The sequence below is a fragment of the Centrocercus urophasianus genome, unplaced genomic scaffold, assembly GCF_019232065.1.
Source record: "Centrocercus urophasianus isolate 14NV4802_14NV808 unplaced genomic scaffold, USGS_Curo_1.0 seq_22, whole genome shotgun sequence".
Taxonomy (NCBI): Eukaryota; Metazoa; Chordata; class Aves; order Galliformes; family Phasianidae; genus Centrocercus; species Centrocercus urophasianus.
In genome coordinates this window covers 11175875-11195085 of record NW_024884778.1, presented here as the reverse complement: position 1 = coordinate 11195085, position 19211 = coordinate 11175875, and the positions used below count along the sequence as shown (strand labels likewise).

At 39.0% G+C, this 19211-nt stretch overlaps 2 protein-coding genes across 2 annotated transcripts in view; both read right to left on the bottom strand.

Annotated features, from left to right (window-relative positions):
- Nucleotides 1-1874: 1874 nt before the first annotated feature.
- Nucleotides 1875-9942, bottom strand: ASB14 (ankyrin repeat and SOCS box containing 14). The gene is made up of 10 exons (XM_042823666.1): nt 9433-9942; nt 8894-8948; nt 8003; nt 7479-7610; nt 7238-7396; nt 6321-6566; nt 5789-5960; nt 4655-5198; nt 2805-2958; nt 1875-2090 (listed from the first exon to the last, which is right to left on the bottom strand). Exons 1-10 carry the CDS (start codon nt 9558-9560, stop codon nt 1897-1899), a joined length of 1785 nt encoding a protein of 594 aa, XP_042679600.1. The 5' UTR covers nt 9561-9942; the 3' UTR covers nt 1875-1896.
- Nucleotides 9943-11711: 1769 nt separating this feature from the next.
- The window catches only part of DNAH12 (dynein axonemal heavy chain 12), a 63570-nt gene continuing 56070 nt past the window's right edge, over nt 11712-19211 (bottom strand). The window contains exons 66-74 of the mRNA XM_042823490.1: nt 17825-17962; nt 17082-17315; nt 16470-16658; nt 15860-15963; nt 14986-15190; nt 14654-14791; nt 14109-14200; nt 13449-13516; nt 11712-12515 (exon numbers count right to left, since the gene is read on the bottom strand). Of these exons, the coding sequence (XP_042679424.1) occupies nt 12325-12515; nt 13449-13516; nt 14109-14200; nt 14654-14791; nt 14986-15190; nt 15860-15963; nt 16470-16658; nt 17082-17315; nt 17825-17962 (1359 nt within the window). The 3' untranslated portion in view covers nt 11712-12324. The remainder of the gene's footprint in view (nt 12516-13448; nt 13517-14108; nt 14201-14653; nt 14792-14985; nt 15191-15859; nt 15964-16469; nt 16659-17081; nt 17316-17824; nt 17963-19211) is intronic.

Sequence of the window (19211 nt, the reverse complement as noted above, 5' to 3'; positions counted from 1 at the left end):
AGAAAGAAATCCTGCCTCTGCTCAGTGAGTTCAGTTGAGATATTTAGTCCAACAGCAAGAACTGGTATCTTACTTTCTCTCCTTTGCTCTGTTTTACAGAATTTCTTGCAAGTCTATCAATCTCCAAGGTTTTTCTTTCTACCCAAGCAGTAAGCTGTGTTTTTGTCATGCCATAGTGGTATTTAAGTTATCATGACAAGAATAAGTTGGTGTGTGTCATTGTGATTGCACTTGTATTCCTAATGAAGTTTATATTGCAAGCCAAGGATTTTGTACAATCTTTCAGGTCACTTTTATAATGCAGTGGAGTGGTCAAATTCTTATGATGATGTTCTGGATTGGTCCTGTTCTAGTGAAGTGTAAGTGATTTTTGCAATGTTTGAGACTTACACGTTTGTCCCTGAATAGCTGTATTACAGACCTCCAGTAGCATCCCTACTTAATTCAGCTTTGATTGTTGTGTCTTAATCTTGGAAGCACCAATAGTACGTATTATGCCAAAACTTCAGTCAGCATTTTGTAGGTTACGTAAAAGCTTAAGCATAGTAACTTTCTGAGTGGAATTTGTCCTGATACAAGAACTGGTTCTTCCCTAGTAGTGACATTCTGGGTGTGCCGTTACTGGTGACAGGACATTCCATTAAACCAAGCCCTAACATGCAGCTGAATCTCTCTCTTGGAAAGCGCATCTCAATTCTCTTAACTTTAATCATATCAGCCAGCTCTCCTCAGAGGAAGTCTCTCTACTTGGGAATGCTGGTAATTTCTGCAACAATCAAAGACTGAACGTTAGAAGAAAAAACCCTTTCTATCTCTGCTGGCTGTTTTAGTGCACATGTTGCTCTGTTAGATGGCAACGTGTAGCACGTTGTACGGAGCTGCAGTTATGGTCACCATCAGAATTCATTTGTACAGAAGCTATACCAGCACAACTATTGATGGGAGTACCTCCACCTGTTTTCACTGGCTTCATTAGTTTTCTTAATTACGTGACAGACACCATGTGAAAAGCAATGGGTCATACTACATTACGGTTAAATTTGTATTTTATAAGATTTGTAGATTTTTCTGGAGAAAAGCAGACTTTTGAACTATGTAACTCTAAGTGAATACAGATGCATGTATAACTAGAAAATCTATGCTTAACTGATAATGAAGGAATAAATACTATTAATACCAAATGTATTCTGTTGTTGTTTTTTTTTTTTTTAAGACAGACTAGCATAGATAGCATTTTTTGAGAAGGATCAGGCGTGTGCACAGTGAGACAAGTGTGACTGCTTTCAGGTAAATGCTCCGTAAGCTGTAGCTGCACCTACTGGAGGTGAAGTTGGAAAACTGCTCTCTCCAGAACTTGGCTTTCTTTTAGGTGCTGTCCAGAGACACACTCATCATCAGCTATACAGTGAATGAGACGTATCAGTGCTTGGTAATGAGATACAGAATTAACATTTCAGAAACGCTGTCATCCCGTTTACTTGAAGGCCCTGAATGTAACACTGCAATTGAAAGTAGGGTTACATGTTATGCCAGGCTTTCTCCTCACACACAGACGCAAGGCTCAGAGCCGTACCGGTGACTGTAATGGTTCTTTACATCTTCACTCAAAGCATTTTAAGTGGTATGGCCACAGCCATTCACGTAACCTTCACTTTATAGTGTACATGTAGCCTGGCATCACCACTATTTATATTTTGGGCTTCTAGCCATTTATTTCAGGGAATGAGGGGGAGAACACTGAGACTCAGTATATATATATATATATATATACATATATATATATATATATATATATATGTATATATATATATGTCTCAGTACACGTGAGATAAAATCCCAAAGGAGAAAATACTTTTGTCTTACCCACCTCGACGTTCCCTTCAAAATACAGAATAATTATGTGCAGTTGACACTGGAGGTTCCCAAGAAACTTTCCGGTCCATAGAGGTCATATTCCTTGTACAGAATGTAGTCCTTCAAGCAATTTGGCAGTGGGAGGAAGGTCATGAAGACAGGGCAACGCAGACGCAGCCGGCCCATGCATTCCCGTATCTTCAGGCGACAAAGATGCTTCAGGGAGCGAGGATTTGCTGGGAACCAGGAGATTGACATTAATGAGTGCCTTGATCATTTGGTGCAACTGCTCACTGCCCTACACCTATCAAAAACCACTCCATATTTTACTGCCTGTCCTTGGGTGCCTGTCCCTGTCAGATCTGGGCCCTGGACCTCAGCCCATGCCTTTATCAGCTATCAATCGGCTGACAATCGGCTAGCTCAACAAATTATGCTTATTTTACAGAGTGTAAGTAGTAAAGTTTGGGGAATGTAACCCCAAATAACTGGTGCCAGCTCTTTGCCAGCCTCAAGAAGCTACTAAAAATCAGAATTTTGATGTCCTTGTTTTTAATCTGTGTTCTAATAAAAAGGACACAGAATTAAGCTAGGCTAGAATTCAAATCTCTCACTTCTAGATAGTTACTTTATTAGAGTTGTCCATCAACATGAGGTGAGGGAAAAGCTTTTCTCCTACTGAAGAGGATTTTATTGCCTACGTTACACTGGAAATTCTCAGCTGCTCCACATAACCTGTGCTGTTACAGTCTGTCACAGCTATCAGACAGAGTTATCTGACATTAAACACTACATAGACTGATTTTCTTTTCAGAAATACCTTCTCCTCAAAACATAACTTTTGGCTTAACCAACCCTCAGGGGACAAAAACAAATCTAAAATAGCACCAACAAAAAGGTCCCAATCCCAGAGCAGTTAGTCTGCTGTTTCAAATCTATCAGATACTTACTTAAAATTGAATTGATGTCTGGCCAGAGCTCCTGTTCTTTGAGAGCTGCTTCCAGCTTCCAGCAGATGTTAACATGATCAACGTAATCTAACATTACTCGCACTACTTTCCCACAAAGATGCTTCAGCCATGACAAGGTTATCACTTCACAGAACTGATGGAAACAAAACATTTTAATTGGAAAACATCCAATACTTCTGTAGATTACTTCCTTCTCTGCAGGACAAGAGCAATTTTATAACTGCAGAACAGCAGGAAGGAGTGCCTGTTAGAGGAGCTCTAGGGGCTGTCACAGCTTGTATCAAGCCTGCAGTGCAATCTGAAAATCTGAGAGATGTTATTTTGTACTAGGCTAGAACTAAAAGTGAGCTTTAACAGCTGTATATCTGGTACCTAATGCTTAAAAATGGAATGCTACCATTCCTGACGAGGAATTCTTAAACCTCAATAGGAGATTTAAACTTCCTGGATATTGCTGGGAGAGATCTGTGTCCCAGCCTGCCAAACAGGACCCACCAGCCCAGTGCACCACATGCCTGTGTCAGTGGAACTGAGTGCATCCTCAGCAAGTTTGCTGATGACACCAAGCTGAGTGGTGCAGCTAACAACAAAAGGGAAGGACACCATCCAGAGAGACCTGGACACACTTGAAAAGCAGGCACCCAATTTAATGAGGTTTAATGAAGCCAAGTGCAAGGTTGAGGCAATCTCAGGCATGAGAATATACTGGGAGAACTCATAGAGAGCAGCCCTGCAAATGTCTTGGGGGTCCTGGTGGACGAAAAGCTGGACATGAGCCAGCAGTGAGCTCCTGCAGCCTGGAAAGGCAACAGTATCCTGGATGGCACCAACAGAGGGGTGGCAGCAGGGAGAGGGAGGTGATTGTCCCCCTCTGCTCTGCCCTTGTGAGGCCCCATCTGGAGTACTGCTGGGGCACTCAGCACAGGAAGGACGTGCAGCTGGTGGAGCAGGTCCAGAGGAGGGTCACTAAGATGATCAGAGGGCTGGAGCACCTCCCCTGTGGGAGAGGGGCTGAGGGAACTGGGCTTGTTTAGCTTGGAGAAAAGATGAGTCTGGAGAGACAATGTAGCCTTCCAGTACTTGATGGGAACAGGTAAGCAGGAAGGTGACTGACTTGTTAGACAGTCAGGCAGTCACAGGACAAGGGGAAACGGCTTTAAGCTACAAGAGGGAGATGTAGGTTAGATGTTAGGAAGAAATTCTGTACCGGGGCAGTGAGGCAGTGGCACGGCTGCCCAGAGCTGTGGGTACCCCATCCCTGCAGGTCCTCAAGGACATGAATGGGGCCCTAGGCAGCCTGAGCTGGTGGGGGGCAACCAGCCCACGGCAGGAGGTTGGAACTGGATGAGATTCCTTCAAACTTAAGTAATTCGATGATCTTCAAATTAAATAAAGGCTTCTTACATTCAAATGGACTTCAAAATCTGCATAACAGTGGGTCTGAGAGGTGTATCTAGGAACTTGCTTAGGTCACTCCAGGTTTATCAGGTGGGTCCCTACATCAAACTTCCAGTATTAGTGACATGATGCAGTACAGCTCGCAAGCCAGTCTTTCAGTTCCTGCTTTCGCAGCATGGACAAGTGAGCAAATTCTGTGCTAGTCATTAGCTGTATTTTCACAATTGTAAAATACAGATTATGATAATTTATTGCCATGAACTAGGTCTCGTGGCAATGTTAATTTAATTTGAAAGCGCTGTCTATTCCTAATTTTATGAGTAAAGCGTTTAAAACTTTTGTTTCTGACAGATCAATTTAAGTACATTTTCATTTAGCTTTACGAATGACACCAGTAAAACAAAACATACGAAGCCATGCGATGTACTCACCTTTGTATCTTTGATAACAGTAGAAGTCCATCCATCAGTCACGTACTGGGAATGGGACACATCTCCCCGAGGGCAATCGAAGCAGCGGTGCACATCATAGCCATAGTTCATCAGCATTCTTAACATGACTTCATCTTTCAGAGCATACTGCAGAGCCGATGGGAAATGCGTTGTGTTCACTCTGCAGAAGTAGTTAACATTGGCCCCGTGCCGGAGCAGTAAATTCATTAACTCATAGTTGCCCATTCTCAAGGCTATTTGGAGGCAGTTGATGGGATCCTGGTTTGGCAGGGCTCCAGCATTCAACAGCAGCTGTGCTGAACTGATATCCCCATTGGAAACAGCAAAGTACAGGGCTGATTTCCGGCGGTCGTCGTAGCCTTTGCGAATTCTTTGATCCAGCATAAAATTGGCATCAAACCCAGACTTGAGGAGAAACTCGAGGCACTGAGGATGTGCTCCTGCTGCTGCTGAGTGAATTGGACTTATTCCGCTTTCTTTAATGGCATCAAAATTAGTAACTGGAACTAAATTCTTTAAGGCACTGAAAAATAAAGACAATAAGGGAATCTGGTCACACAGCTCAATCTTCATGTTGCTGGGCTTTACAGTTCATTCTGACTATATTCCATGGTCTTAATCTGCCAAATCAGCACCACAGCATGCTGTACCTCTGCATTAATTGCTAAGGATAAAACAGCCAGCAATGGATACTATGATTTTACATTTACTAGTCATAAATTTTAATACTGCTCTTCACAAACACTGCATTCTATGCTAGCAGAATAATCATTCCTTCTCAATGAGAGCTCTCTGGGGACGTCAAGAGCACTGTGCTGTTGCACAGCCCCTAGGAATTAGGGAATTAACACAACATAGTATTAATTCCTACAACACACAACTAACATAACACAGCATCCTACTGACATTCAAACAACACATTCAAATTAACACAACATTTAAATGTAAAATTTAAATATATGTATTAATAGGGGAATATAACATTCTTAGATTTTTAAACACAACAGAACAATCCCGGAGTTGAAGAGCTGTTTCTTACCCATTAGTTACAAATTTAACATTAGTAAAATTAATATCTTTGGTCTCACTATTACTTGGTTTACATTAACTCACAGAAAGTGTCCTCTATACGCAGCTCTGTGGATTGGTAAATGACCCGAGTGCTTTGGCACATTAGCATCAGCCCCATATTCTAGCAAAAGATTCAGAGAGTCTGGATTTCCTCCTCCTGCTGCTTCAAATAATACAGAAGAATAATCCATTGCCTGTGAAAGAACATCAGCACCTGGAAAGAAGCATTGAGGATTTTCACAGTGGTCACCGTAAATATCCAGCAAAAATCACTGTCCCCCTCCAGAGACAAGATACTGTCCCAGGCTCAGCTCTTGTAGGCTGTTGAGGATTTCCAAGCACAGAGACTCCACTACTTCTCTGGGCAACCTATTCCAATGCTCAACACCCTGCACAGAAAAAAAAAGTGTTTTGCTGTGTTCAGACGGAATTTCCTAGGTTTCAACTTGTGTCCATTGCCACTTGCAAGGAGAAGAATCTGGGTCTGCCTTCCTAACACCCTCCCATCAGATACTGCTAACATTGGCAGATCCCCCTGCCCTAAGCCTCCTCTTCCTACATAATAACGTCTCACCTTTTTGCAATAAGAGCTCCATAATTTCTGTATGTCCAGCTTGTGCAGCCAGCGCTAGAGGTGTGAGCCCATATCCACTGCGAGGATCAGGATCTGCCCCAGAACGAAGCAGAAGCATCACCAGATCCTTTCTGCCAAGCCTGGCAGCCTCGTGTAAAGCAGTCCTCTTGTGGATACATGGCAAATTCACCTTTGCTCCAAAATTTATCAACAAGGAGGCAACCTCATATGAATTGTGCTTAATTGCTGTAAGAAAATAATGAAAGCATTAGCCAGAATGTCAGACTGTTGCCTAGTTTCTGTTGGGTGGCAGCCCAGGAAAGCTCAAGCTGTTCCCAGCACTGCTATTTATACACCAAGAAACATCGCGCTGAAAGGTTTAACTTCTCACCAAGTCTGTTCCTTCTCTACAGGGTACGATAAATTAGGAATAATTTTATGATCATCTCCTGTTCTGCTGGTTCCTGTTGCAGCCTTCCCTGCCACTAGATGGAGATCACATACTGGGGCACTTACTGCAGTCAGGAGCTGGCCTGCTCCGTTAATCATCACAAGCAATTACCATAAGCATGAAACAAAGACTAAAGTGACCGTGCCACATACAAAATGACTGTGTCCTTATCTTAGCAAGCCTGATCTGTCAAGACAGTGAGGGAAAGGACAATACTTCAATTAACAAATAATGCTCAGAACTTTGTAGTGACAGTCCCTAACGTGGAATGTCAGCTCAATTAAAGCCCTGATATCTTTTAAGAAAGACAAACAATACATTCAATGCTGAAATTAACATTTTTTGCTCCTCATAACAAAAAATTTTAAACTCTGCGCAAGTCAAATACGTAAAATTGCAACCTACTGCATGTAACTACAAACTCACCTCATTCTCTCACCTCCCTACCCCCAAATAAGACACTCACCTACAACTAAAGGAGAATCTCCATCTTCATTCTTAATATTGGGATTGCAACCATTGAGCAGTAGAAAGTGGACGTTTTCCAAAAAGCAGTTTCTGACTGCCACCATGAGAGGTGTTTCCCCTCCCAGTGTGGTCTGTTCCCATGTAACGGAACGGGAGGCTGGAATTCAGAAAAGCTGAAGTTACTCATCAAATCTAGCTTTGTAAAACATTCTAGTGGAAAACCAGAAAGCACCCCATACCTTTTAAAGTTATTTCAAGGATGTTCTTATTTAGCTGAGCTGCAGCCTCATGCATAGGAAGCCAGCCTTGCTGATCTGCTTCCTCAAAAGCAGAACTGTGCCTCACCAACTTCTTCAAGGCCTCTTCTTGGCCTGTGACATTTTGGAACAGATGTGTATTTCATTACTCATCATAAAACAAAATTAAAACAAATAACATATTGAGTGATATTTATCCCAGCAGCATATCAAGAATAAAAAAAACCCCATACCTTATCAAAGCAATGTTTTATCAAAGGGTGGTTTACGTGAATGGAATAATCAGTGATTCACATTGACTCAAAGCATTTTGAAGGATACACTTGCTTATAATTAATACAGCTAAAATACTTAAATTACAATCCTCTCATGTATAACAGTGCAGAGGATTTTAGTGTATTAAGCAAACAGGTGTCCTAGTGAAATTGTATGGAAAATATTCAGGTTGGCAAAAGTAAAATTAAGCTGACAACTGAGATGAAACTCATTCCTGCTTCTACTAAAACCCTTACTGGAATTCTAATTAACAGAAGCGATTATGTTTTCAATTTGATATCTCATGGAGAAGCAATGAAACTTCAGCTGACGAGAATGCCTGTAAGTAGAGGTCCTGACTGTACTGTTTGTTTTATCCCACCATTCCTGGAAGAAGGCAGTCTGCTCTCCTATTAGCTACAACTATAAGGTATTGCGATAGACTGCTTTCAAAGAATTGTATATTCATTAGACTAGACACAAAGTTTAACTAGAGTCTTGGCACATTCTGCATTGTGTGGTACAGTTATTGCATCTGCTTTTCTAAAGGAGCCTTGAGGTCGTGATTCTTACTCCACTAAATATTTCTGTAACTACTTGCTATGTGTATACGGACTGGACAGAAGGCTTCCCACTGTCACACCACTGTCTAACAGCTGTCCTTCTTATGCTCCTTTTTTAGCTATCTCTGTGACTCCATATGTAAAGTGATTCTATCAAAAAAAGCAAGTTTCAAGAGAACAGACAAACAGTCTCCCACATAGGAATAACTCTGGCACACTTCAGGTAGAGATGGGATTTCAATCTGGTTATCTCACAAAGTGGCAAACACTGGTTAATGAGGCATTAACTAATAGGGACGTTGCTATCCTGTTAGTTAATTTAATAAGAAAGGACTGGCATTCATCCTTGATTCTAGGAGACCAAGTACCTCAATCTCAGAGAGGAGTGACATCTGAACCCACTCCATTACTGTGTTCCTATTTAATAAAAGCTAGCTGTTGTGTGCCCTGTTTTCAGTTGCCTAACTCTCTCCAAAACTACATAAAGAAAAACTGCACTTAAAATAGCTGATCAAACACAGAATGTGGGCATTGTGATTTCTAGACAGAGGGTTGTGGTGTGGTGTATTTGTACTTAACTGTCCGGATTGCAGCAATTATCTCTTCACGTTCTTTGCTTGCAACGCACAGGAAACTGCACAAACACAGCATTACAGTGCTATAATTAATGAGACATTCAGTTCATAATTACACATTAGTTTAAGCCAATCAAGTCTAAACAACATTAGATTTCTTTAACTTGTGTGAGTTTTGTCAGTGTAACACATTAAAATGCATTTTTGTAGGTCTTCTTGTGCCACTACAAATTTTGGCTTTCCAGCAAAGGACAACAGTTAAATACTGAAATGAGGAAAAGCTGCCACACCAACCTGTTGGTTTTTTTGATGTTTGCTTTTCTTCAACAAACCCTTGCATTCATTAAGATATTAGGCTTTTAGTTATTAGACAAGCTGTCACCAGAAAGCTTCATATATTCCAAATTTTAGACAAGATAGGCATGCTTTTCTAGGGAGAACTCCGAACAGACAAGCTACAAGTGGCCTGTGGTATCCACAAGACAGGGTCAGACATGTAATAATGCCAAGAAACCAACAAAAATAGAAGTAGTAACTCATTACCTTTCATCCTCTATTGCATTGGCACTTCTTTCCATTTTATGAATATCTTGTAAGCTTTCCTGAATAGCTTGCTGGGTGGGGATTTCATCGTCAGAATGATCATCAAATATGTAAACAGAATTATGCATAGCCAATCAGCACAACCTGGATCACCTCTTTGTAGGAAAACACTGCTTTTTAATTGGATGCAGATGTTAAATCTTCAGGTTATGTCTGGAGTAATAGAAACAGCAATCACTGTTTAAGTATCAAGAGAAACAAAGCACAGCCTAAATTAACTTAATCAGAACTTCTCCAACTCAAGCTCCAGCATTCTGCCAAGCATTCAGTTTGGACCAGTGCAGAGAGAACTGTCTTGTTTAGAACATAATAAAGGTTTCTAGTCCAACAGCACATGCTACCTTTTATCTCTATTCTACAGAAAGAACATACAGAACAGCTACTTTTTCTGGTATTACTTACTGGAAAGCAGCAAAAATAAGTAAAACATAATTTTGAGGTAGTTTAAGTAGCCCTTCCCTCTTAAAACTATACACTCAAACATCACAGTCCTGCTCTGATTGTTCCTTAGCAGGATTTTTGGTAATATGCTTCCTCAACCTTTTCCACAAAGTTATCACTAGAGCCATATCCTGCAGTAAAAAACAATACTGTAGGTTAGTGCTAACAGTCCATTCTAACATTATGTGCTACATTTATCTTCTGATTGAAACAGCATCAAATTGTTTGATTGAAAAAAGACCAGACATATATATCATCTCATATACATCATCTACAGCCACGGGGAACAGATATACCACAACAGTTCATTCCTTGTTAACACATACCTGCACATCTACTCATAGATGTAAACATTTTATAGATTATCTGACACACTATTCTTTTGCATATTCAACTACTTGGCATTAGAGATTAAAATCAAAGGAGTTCTATTAGACTCAAGCCTTTCACCTCATCGAAACTTCCACTTCTGTTTTTCAAGAGAGCTGGCCTGAAAACAAATAAACAAGTAGTAACAAACAAACAAAGCCAAAAACACAGAACGGGATAATAAAATAAAATAAAATATAATAAAAAGTGAGGATAAATAAATGATCAAAATGAGCAAGCACAGCAAAATAAAGGAAGTTGTCAACACAGCTCTTAGAAACTTTGCAACACTTATAGAAACATCTTAAAGTCAAGCAGCAGCAATTCACAGCAAGCTTGCACCATTTACCTGATCCAGCAACATGTGACTGCGAGGTCTTGCTCTGTAATTGCACATGCATCAAGAAAGAGCAACACGTTAAGAATAAACACACACAAGGAATGGCTAGAATTTGATTATATGTACAACACAATATGTGTACATACACTTGTTTCTTTTCAGTGCTAATTCTCCTAATAATCAAGAAAATGCAGTTTTTTCCTTACCTTCTGAAAGAGAGAAAGCTTCACACTTTGAAGAAGTGATTAAGTTGAAAGCGATATTTTCAGGACTGAAAATGATCTCTGTAGAGTCTGTGTCCACGAATAGCTCTCTATAAATAACTGATCATAAGATACTCTGGGACTTTCTCCATGTTACTTTCATACAGGTTAGTCACATTTGATAATCTAATCTGACAAATGGTGTCAGCAAGAGAAGAAATCAGAAATCCACTTTATTGACAAAAATACTCTTGTTTACAATTCATGGAATGAGAATTTGAGAGCTACAGAGAGTAACTGTTCGGTTATAGAAAGAAAATTGTTAGTGATTTCCTAAGAGGGAAACTACAGACACTGTCAGCAGCTTCTTTAAGAAAAATATAGGGCAGTATATAAAGAAAACTACATAAAAATGAAAGTATAAATAAGCAAAAATCAAGAGAGTACCCTACGAAAATTACTATGAGCTTCTGGTTGCCAAATCACAATTTACATTCTATTATAAACAGAAAAGCAAACAAAAGATAATACAGTCTTTAAAGGAAAAAGCAAAGTTTCAGAAATGAACACCCCAAACTGCTTATAACTGTAATACACAGTTAGCAAAGCAATGGTGGATGAAGCTGCCTAGATATAATGGGAAAGATGGGTTTTCTGTGCTTAATTCACTCCTAGAACTAATTCTTCAGTAGAGGAGATCTAAGGAAAAATGTTTGAGTAATTATTATTATTACTATTTTTTTAAGAAAACTAAATTGCAAAATCCTTGAAGGATCTGAAATTGGAGTGCCTCATGGGAGCAACAAAAAAAAGAAGAAATAACATTTCAGGCAAGTGGTAATAAGGGAGATTTCGATCATTTCTCTGTAATGGAAACAATTTAGAAAAGAAAAAAAAACAGTAAATCAAAAAATCTGAACTATATCTTGAAAAGATGGATTTGTTGAGCAAGGAAGGGACTTGGAAGTGCCTATTACAGACAGTTCAACAATTTACTGTATTGCAATTTTCACTGTTGTGACAGAGCACAGGCTGTGCGAAACACAGCACAAAAATCCCCACGCTTCCTGTGTGCCGGGTTTCCGCTCACAGGACTCAGCACTCTTCATGCATTCCAACCAATGAACTTTCGTGGTATCTCAAAGAAAGCACAGACCATTTTTTGTTTCTCATTAAGATATATTTTGTAGTATTTGTGCAATGCATAAAATTGTTTACACATTAAGACTGTTACCAGAGGCTAAAATCCTACCTGCATCTTTTGCAGTTTGTAAGGGTGCTGATAATAACACATACTTATTTAAGGCAAAATACTGGGGATCAGAAACACACCCCCTTTTAAGATTTAAAAAAAAAAAAAAAAAAGCAAACAAACCCCACAACTACAGAAGTTGCCTGCAAAAAGCATGCTGCACTTCTGTGAGCAAATAAAAAGGAAAGTATCCTGTGACATTTGTATCTTATCTGAACCACGCGGGATCAGTCATCCAGCTGGCAGAGCAACGCAACACCTCGCTTGATCCAGTGCTGGACTGGCTGATCCGTATTGAGTGTCAAAGCAATGACGAAGTTAGTGGAATGCCCAGTGGTAGACAGGACTCCTTTACGCTCGCTCGTCTTGTACAGCGGGCAAATATACGCGTTACACTTCTTGACATCTGATTTGGCAGCTTCAAAGAAGAAAAAAAAACAGCAATATGCTGTGTAGAGCAGATACACTAATGGGGACATAACCTACATATAATTGTTAAGTACTTACAGCAACATTCCTAATGCTAAATAAAGATTGCGAAATTGTTTTGTGTGCCCCATAATATTTAGCTTTTTCTGTTGTTTTCTTTTGTGATTTCTTCAGTTTTAAGAACAAACGAAAAGTAATTTAATTACAATTAGATTTCAAGAATCGATGTTTTTCTGTGATTCTACCAACTCTGTAATTATTCAAAACCACATACAGATCAGCAGGTCTGCACAAATAAAGCATTCTGCTTTCATCTTGGGATTACAGCTGAAACACAATATCTTGAAATTAATATTTCAATACGAATTCTGGTCCTGCAGCCACAGAACATAACTGCAATACAAATCCCTGGAGATTCAATGATTCTTGTATACCTAGACTGCTTACATGCAGCTTGCAAAAAAATCTGGTTTAAAATCATGCACTTCTGAGAACAGATTCATTCAATGGAATGTACAGGCAGAAAAGGTAGAAGCTTTGTATAACTGCCAATTACCTACTCACAGCTAAGTTGCAACAGCTGCAACATAACGTCTTGCTTAAGCGTCTCCTCAACTTGAGAAGAGGCAGAAATTCAAAGACCATTTAGTTTTCCTACCAAGGTTGTATCTTTGTTGAGAACCAGACTGGGAAGCAACTACACATATTTATAATAGTTAACTTAAGTAGGCAGTTGGTCAATTGCATAACTACAAACACCTGTGAAGAGATGGACAGGCCGACTGCCTGAGTGAGATGAGACTGAATGAGTCAACACAGCAAACACAATTTTTTATATTAGAGCCAAAGGTCAGGTGCACATGAATTCTGTGTACATCTGGGTACTTCGGTGAGGATGGGAGCATTGGTCTTCAGTACTTACTTGGCTTTATCCAGATGATTGGCATCATATCAAAGAGTAATTTGGGATACTGCTCAGCTAATATTCCCCTGGTGACAGAAAGCAACCAAATAGTTATTTGTGGCTGAACGTTGCTTTTCTGCGTGCTTTTCATTTTCCACACATAAACCGCCTTCCATCCAACAGTGAACTTTAAATTGTGTTTCCAGCTTATGAGTAACCACATAGTCACAGGAGTACAATTGTTCTGAGGGAAGTCCAGCTTTCTGTAAAACTACTGCAATCAAATAAGTCATCAAGAATGGCACTTATTCAGCAGGTGGAGCACTCATGTAGGGAAGAAAAGAAGAATAGGAAAGGATCAAAGATGACTCAGGACAGCCACCAAACAATCCAAAACAAACAAACAAAAAAAACAAATTGAGTCTGTGCGTGAAATACACCTGCAGCTGAGGCTGCCAGACAACCGTATGAAACGGCAGATCAGCACATCACAACATTTCCAGCAGAACAGTAATTTAAAAAGCCACTTTTATTTTCTTATCTTGAGGCCAAAAGAAGAATTAAAATATTTTCAAGTGTGCTACTAACACAGTATGTAAAGTAACACTTAAACTTAAATTTTATCTGAGCAGCTAAGAAAGCTTAGTAAAACTGTACTTAATATATTTTGTTACTGACTTGGTTCTGTCCCAGCGAGCTCCATCTAAAAATAATCCATGGATATAAACACCATCTTCTGGTGCAGTATCAGCAGTATCCTGAGGAATAACCTATAAAAAAAATAAGTGCTATGTATTAAGAAGCTTCCACAGCTATTTGTTTTTGTGGGTATTAAACTAATAGCCAGTTTTCAAAAAATCAATCTACAATGAAAGCAACGTAGTAAAACCTTCCTTTGGGCACTGCTATTACAGAAAATCATAAAGACAGCAGCTTTCTGTGGTCTGTTAGTTACCTTTACTGCAGGTTACAAAGGCTTTAATCACACACATAAATGTTTACCTTGTAGGCTGTTTTTGTTTCAAGTGGAGGTCCAGGTCCAACAGATAGAACCAGTTTCTCTCTCTCTTTTACAGATACTATTTACCTTACCAAATAATTAAATGTCTGCCTTCCAGTGCATGACATGCAAAATGAACATCCCAGTAAGGGTTCACTTACTGATTCCTATGGCATTACCAGGTCCCAGAATAATAAAATATATAATTATAATTTATCTGTACCTGAAATTCATATCCCAGAAGGTCAATGGGGATTCTGTACTTCCTAGCATAGTTTTGCATGGCTCCAGTTAAAAATGCTTGAGTAAAATAGAATCCTGACAGCCAAAAAACTGTGGGCTTCCCTAATTCATACCAATCCTAAAAAGAGGAAAACGATGCATTCAATAAACAAAAACAGACAAATTGAATGTCCTTGGATAACTTTCTACATAACTGTATTTTAAAAATCTAGCAATATCCATCATTTCTTTGTCAATACTGCTTTAAAATAAAGGCAAATTATTTGGAAATATAGATTAAATAAGTAGTAATTCTGCTTCTTGTAGAATTACCTGTAAAAATTTCAGCCTCTGCAGGAAATCAAGAATATAGCTCCCTAATGGTTTTAGACTAGGGTAGGACTGTTTAGCCCAATTCTCAGGAACTTTTCCAATAAGCAGACTGCCACACAGAGCCTCCAGTTCAGCATCCATAACAACCAAACCTTTAATGGCTTTCTTCAAGTTAGTTAGTGTAATACGAATGGTTCGGAGCAAACTAGAATAGAAAAACAGAATTATCATTAAGAATTTCATGATCTGCAAGATACCACATAATCACTGAAAGAGTAGAAATTAAAAAATATGGACAATGGAAGATAATGGAATGTCTACAGAACTTCTGTAACTGTTATGTACCTGTAGTTAGGCACACATTTAAAGTTACAGAGTTCTGCTGGTTTGTGGCTTTTTGTTTGGTTGTTTTTTTACAAGTAGGAACAGTTTAATACAATTTTAATTTTAACATCTGACAAACTCTCTATTGTGTGGTAAGAACTGCAAATGTACAACACACTGTTTACTACACGAAGGAAAAACTCTTGATCTGAAACAAAAGAAAACTTTGAGCATTAAGGCACAGATTATTAATACAATTTTGAGAGAAAATTTGGTGGGAGAGATGAACAGAAGAATAGAGACAACAGAGGAGAAAGAAAAATAAGGAAGAAAGAAAGGAGGAACAGGTAAAGGTAAGAATAAATACATGGAAACAAGAGGAAAGAGACTCGCAGCTACCTCCTCTTCTTATTCCATCAAGCATTTCTCCCTAAAGGTACTCCACATTCCAAATTTCCACAGAGGTGAATTGTACTTGGAATACAGATACCACTGCAGACAAGTAGAAGGGAACAAAATAAATGAAAAAAATAAAAGATTACGCTCTTACTTGTTAAATCTTTCCATTTCTTGCACCAACACAGTGTTCATACTTTCTTCATATCTCACAGGATATTTAGCTAGGCAACCTTCAATGTCAAAATCATTTGGAAGCTGCAAATATCAACATGTTTAGAAGTCATTCCACATATCATTATAGACTGGAGTTACATTAAAAGCACGCAGATGTGAAAAACTATGGAGTAACACAGCATTCTGATGAGTTTCTCATCACTACAGTATCTAGTAGCTTAATCCACATAGAAAAAGAAAAAAAATTAAGTGATGCTTATCTTCTGAAAATTACCAAGAATTTTTCTGATCATGAAAAAAGTATACATTTCCATTTTAAATTTATTTTAAACTTGTTCAGATGAATGAATCAACTATTTTTCCAAGTTGAGTTTGATGTGCTTTCTCCTATCACTTATCTATATACTAAAATTAATTTCAAATGAAATTCAGCTGCAGCCCTTTCAGCCAAAGAAGTTCACATGTTCATAAATTCCCTCCAGTAGAATTTCTCCTCCAATGTTAAGTCAGTTTCACAGTGAAGATTTTGGTTAAAGAATTTTTTTTGGTAAAAAGATGAATTGGAGTCATTAGTATAACTACAATACCTTGCTGAGAATGTCATCTGCAATTTCATACAGAGTGCTGTCACCACCTCCAGAAGAAGTTCCCTGAATGTCTCCCCCTTGAGTTAAAAGCAGAGATTCAAAGAGGACCTTGATTTGCTGAAGATCTTTTGAAATATCCACATTTTCATGCAAACCAAATACCTCTGGGTGCTGACTGAAGGGAAGACTCTAGGGCAAAATACAGCAAACATCTGCATGAGACAAAGCAACAGACTGAGAATCAAACCCAAAGCTTATTTAAGAATCTGGGTGAAAAACTACTCCTGACTTCAACTGAAGGTGGATAAGAACTTCAGTGATGGCTATCTGCAGACAGTAGTACTGGTGATAGCAATCATCTCACATGTAGAAAGCCATCCCCAAGCATTTCCCAAATACACTCACTGGGTTTTTCTTCTTATTGATTACTTGCTCCTAACAGAAACACATACTTGACCATGGTAAGAATCATACAAGTATGTCAGGCAAGAATCCGAGCACACAGTTAAAACATGCTGCAAAACTGATTTCTTAATGCAGAGAAGCTTTTAAGGGTTGCATTCTTGCCGATCATTGTTATGTCAGTTTTGGCTTTTTTTCGCTAATTTTTACCTTAATAAATTCAATGTAGTCCTCATATGTGCCTTTTGGTGGAGCATAATACTTTCCACTGGGAGAGAAAGTGTAACGGGGATTTTCAATTATTTCAGGATTATAAAAGTCATCCAGCATTGTCAGCAGTAAACGTCTGTCCCAGTCATCTGTCACTCGACCTCCATAATTGCACTCACCAGTCAGGTAAGATACTGCTTCAAATGGAACATGCTGATACTCATTTATGAATAACTGAAACAGAAGAGAGACTTGAAATATCTTTAGAACACCAGTATGACCTACAGAGTGAAGGCTTGAAAGCTGCAGTGCAGGCAAAGCTGCCATTTACAGAGGCTCTGTTAATTAGCAGTATACACATAAAAACAAAATTCCTATTACTAACCACAAAAGCCACCATAACAGATGCCTGACAGTGACTCAGTGTCACTTAGAGGACAATGAGCTCTCATATATGACAATTCAAATGTTACTGCACTCATATACACTTCCTACAATCCGTAAGACCTTGGTTCACAGAGTCTGGTGAAGAACAAACGTTTATTTTATCTCACTTGCCACTGAAGATATTGAAAATATTTATAGGATTGACATTCCTTGCCTTTGTAAATTCATGGAAGTCTGAAATTCTGTGAACATTTGATACAACACGAGTGTACACGTACAGACTGATATGACTATCAATCTCATTCCTATGGTCCATAAACATCAGAGATTATTAAATCAAGACAACAATATTTTACCTGCAGTTGTCTGATACTAATTCGCAAGTCTGATTCATTAAACCCATAGGGTATATTCCAACCAAGGGGCCCAAATTTTCTTCTCTCCTGAACAAGAGCATGAAAAAAACAGACTCCAAAGAGTAGTTTCTCCCATACCTTTGAGAAAAACAAAACAGAAAAGTATCATTATCTGACTTATGTGCTCATGCTGTTGAGTAATTTCTACCAAGAACAAACCATCCGATTTCCACTCTCCATATCCATTACCCTTTTCCTGTCACTACAAACCCTAGTAAAGAATCTCTCATCTTTCCTCTATGTACTGGAAGGTTTCTACACAGCCCTCTCTCTTTAGGCTAAGCAACCCCAATTCCCTCTGCCTTTCTTCACAGCAGAACTGTTTCAGCCCTCTGGTCATTTCTGCGGCCCTCTTCAGCTCCTGCTCGGACTGACATGCCCACATCTCTCTGCTGAGGGCACCAGGGCTGGACACAGTACTTAGGTGACATCTTAGTAAAGGGTAGAACAGAGCAGGAGAACCACCTTGCTTGACTTGCTGGTCTTTCTTCTTTTGATGCAGACCAGAATACAATTGGTTTGCTGGGCTGCAACTTCACATTGATGGCTCATGTTTCAACTAGAACACCAAAGTCTTTCTCTGCAGGACTGTTCTCAATCTATTCATTATCTTGCCTTGTTGAACTGCATGATGTTTGCATGAATCCATCTTTCAAGCCTGTCAACAGCCCCCTGGATGGCATCCCTTCCCTCTGTGCATCAACTGCACCAATTGCAGAGAGTGTGCTCAGTCCATGTCACCAATGAAAATATTAAACTGTTGCTTCATATACTGTTTTTTCCTTCTATGTGAAAGGAGGCTGACTTCATCACAATACAAACATTATATTTATTTTTAAACCTAACTAGACAAATACATAAAATAGTTGTACTGTTTAATGTAAGTCCTTAAATGAATCCACTTATAGCTACAATGATTACAATACTCATCCCTAAGTAATCCCAGTGTTTTTTCACTTCTTTCACAGGTAAGGACTACCTAAGTGGTTCCTCACTTATCAGTAAGAGACATGGGCAGCACTGCAGCACTGATCCCTGATAGCAAGAAAAGGATCTGAGTGCTTAGCATCTCAACAATGATAATGCTTCTCCTAATATTTATCCCAATTTTGCACTTTTACAAGGAAGCTTTGGCTTCAGACATGCTTCTATTTAGAACAGTATCATGGTATCATTCCAAAATCTAAACTCACCATCACTATAGATTATGATATTCACTGGAGAGAAATTGTTTTGTTTTGTTTTTTTCAATGGATACAACCAAATCATAAACAAATAAAAAAGCACAACACACACACACACACACAAACAAACAGTCAAGAGATCA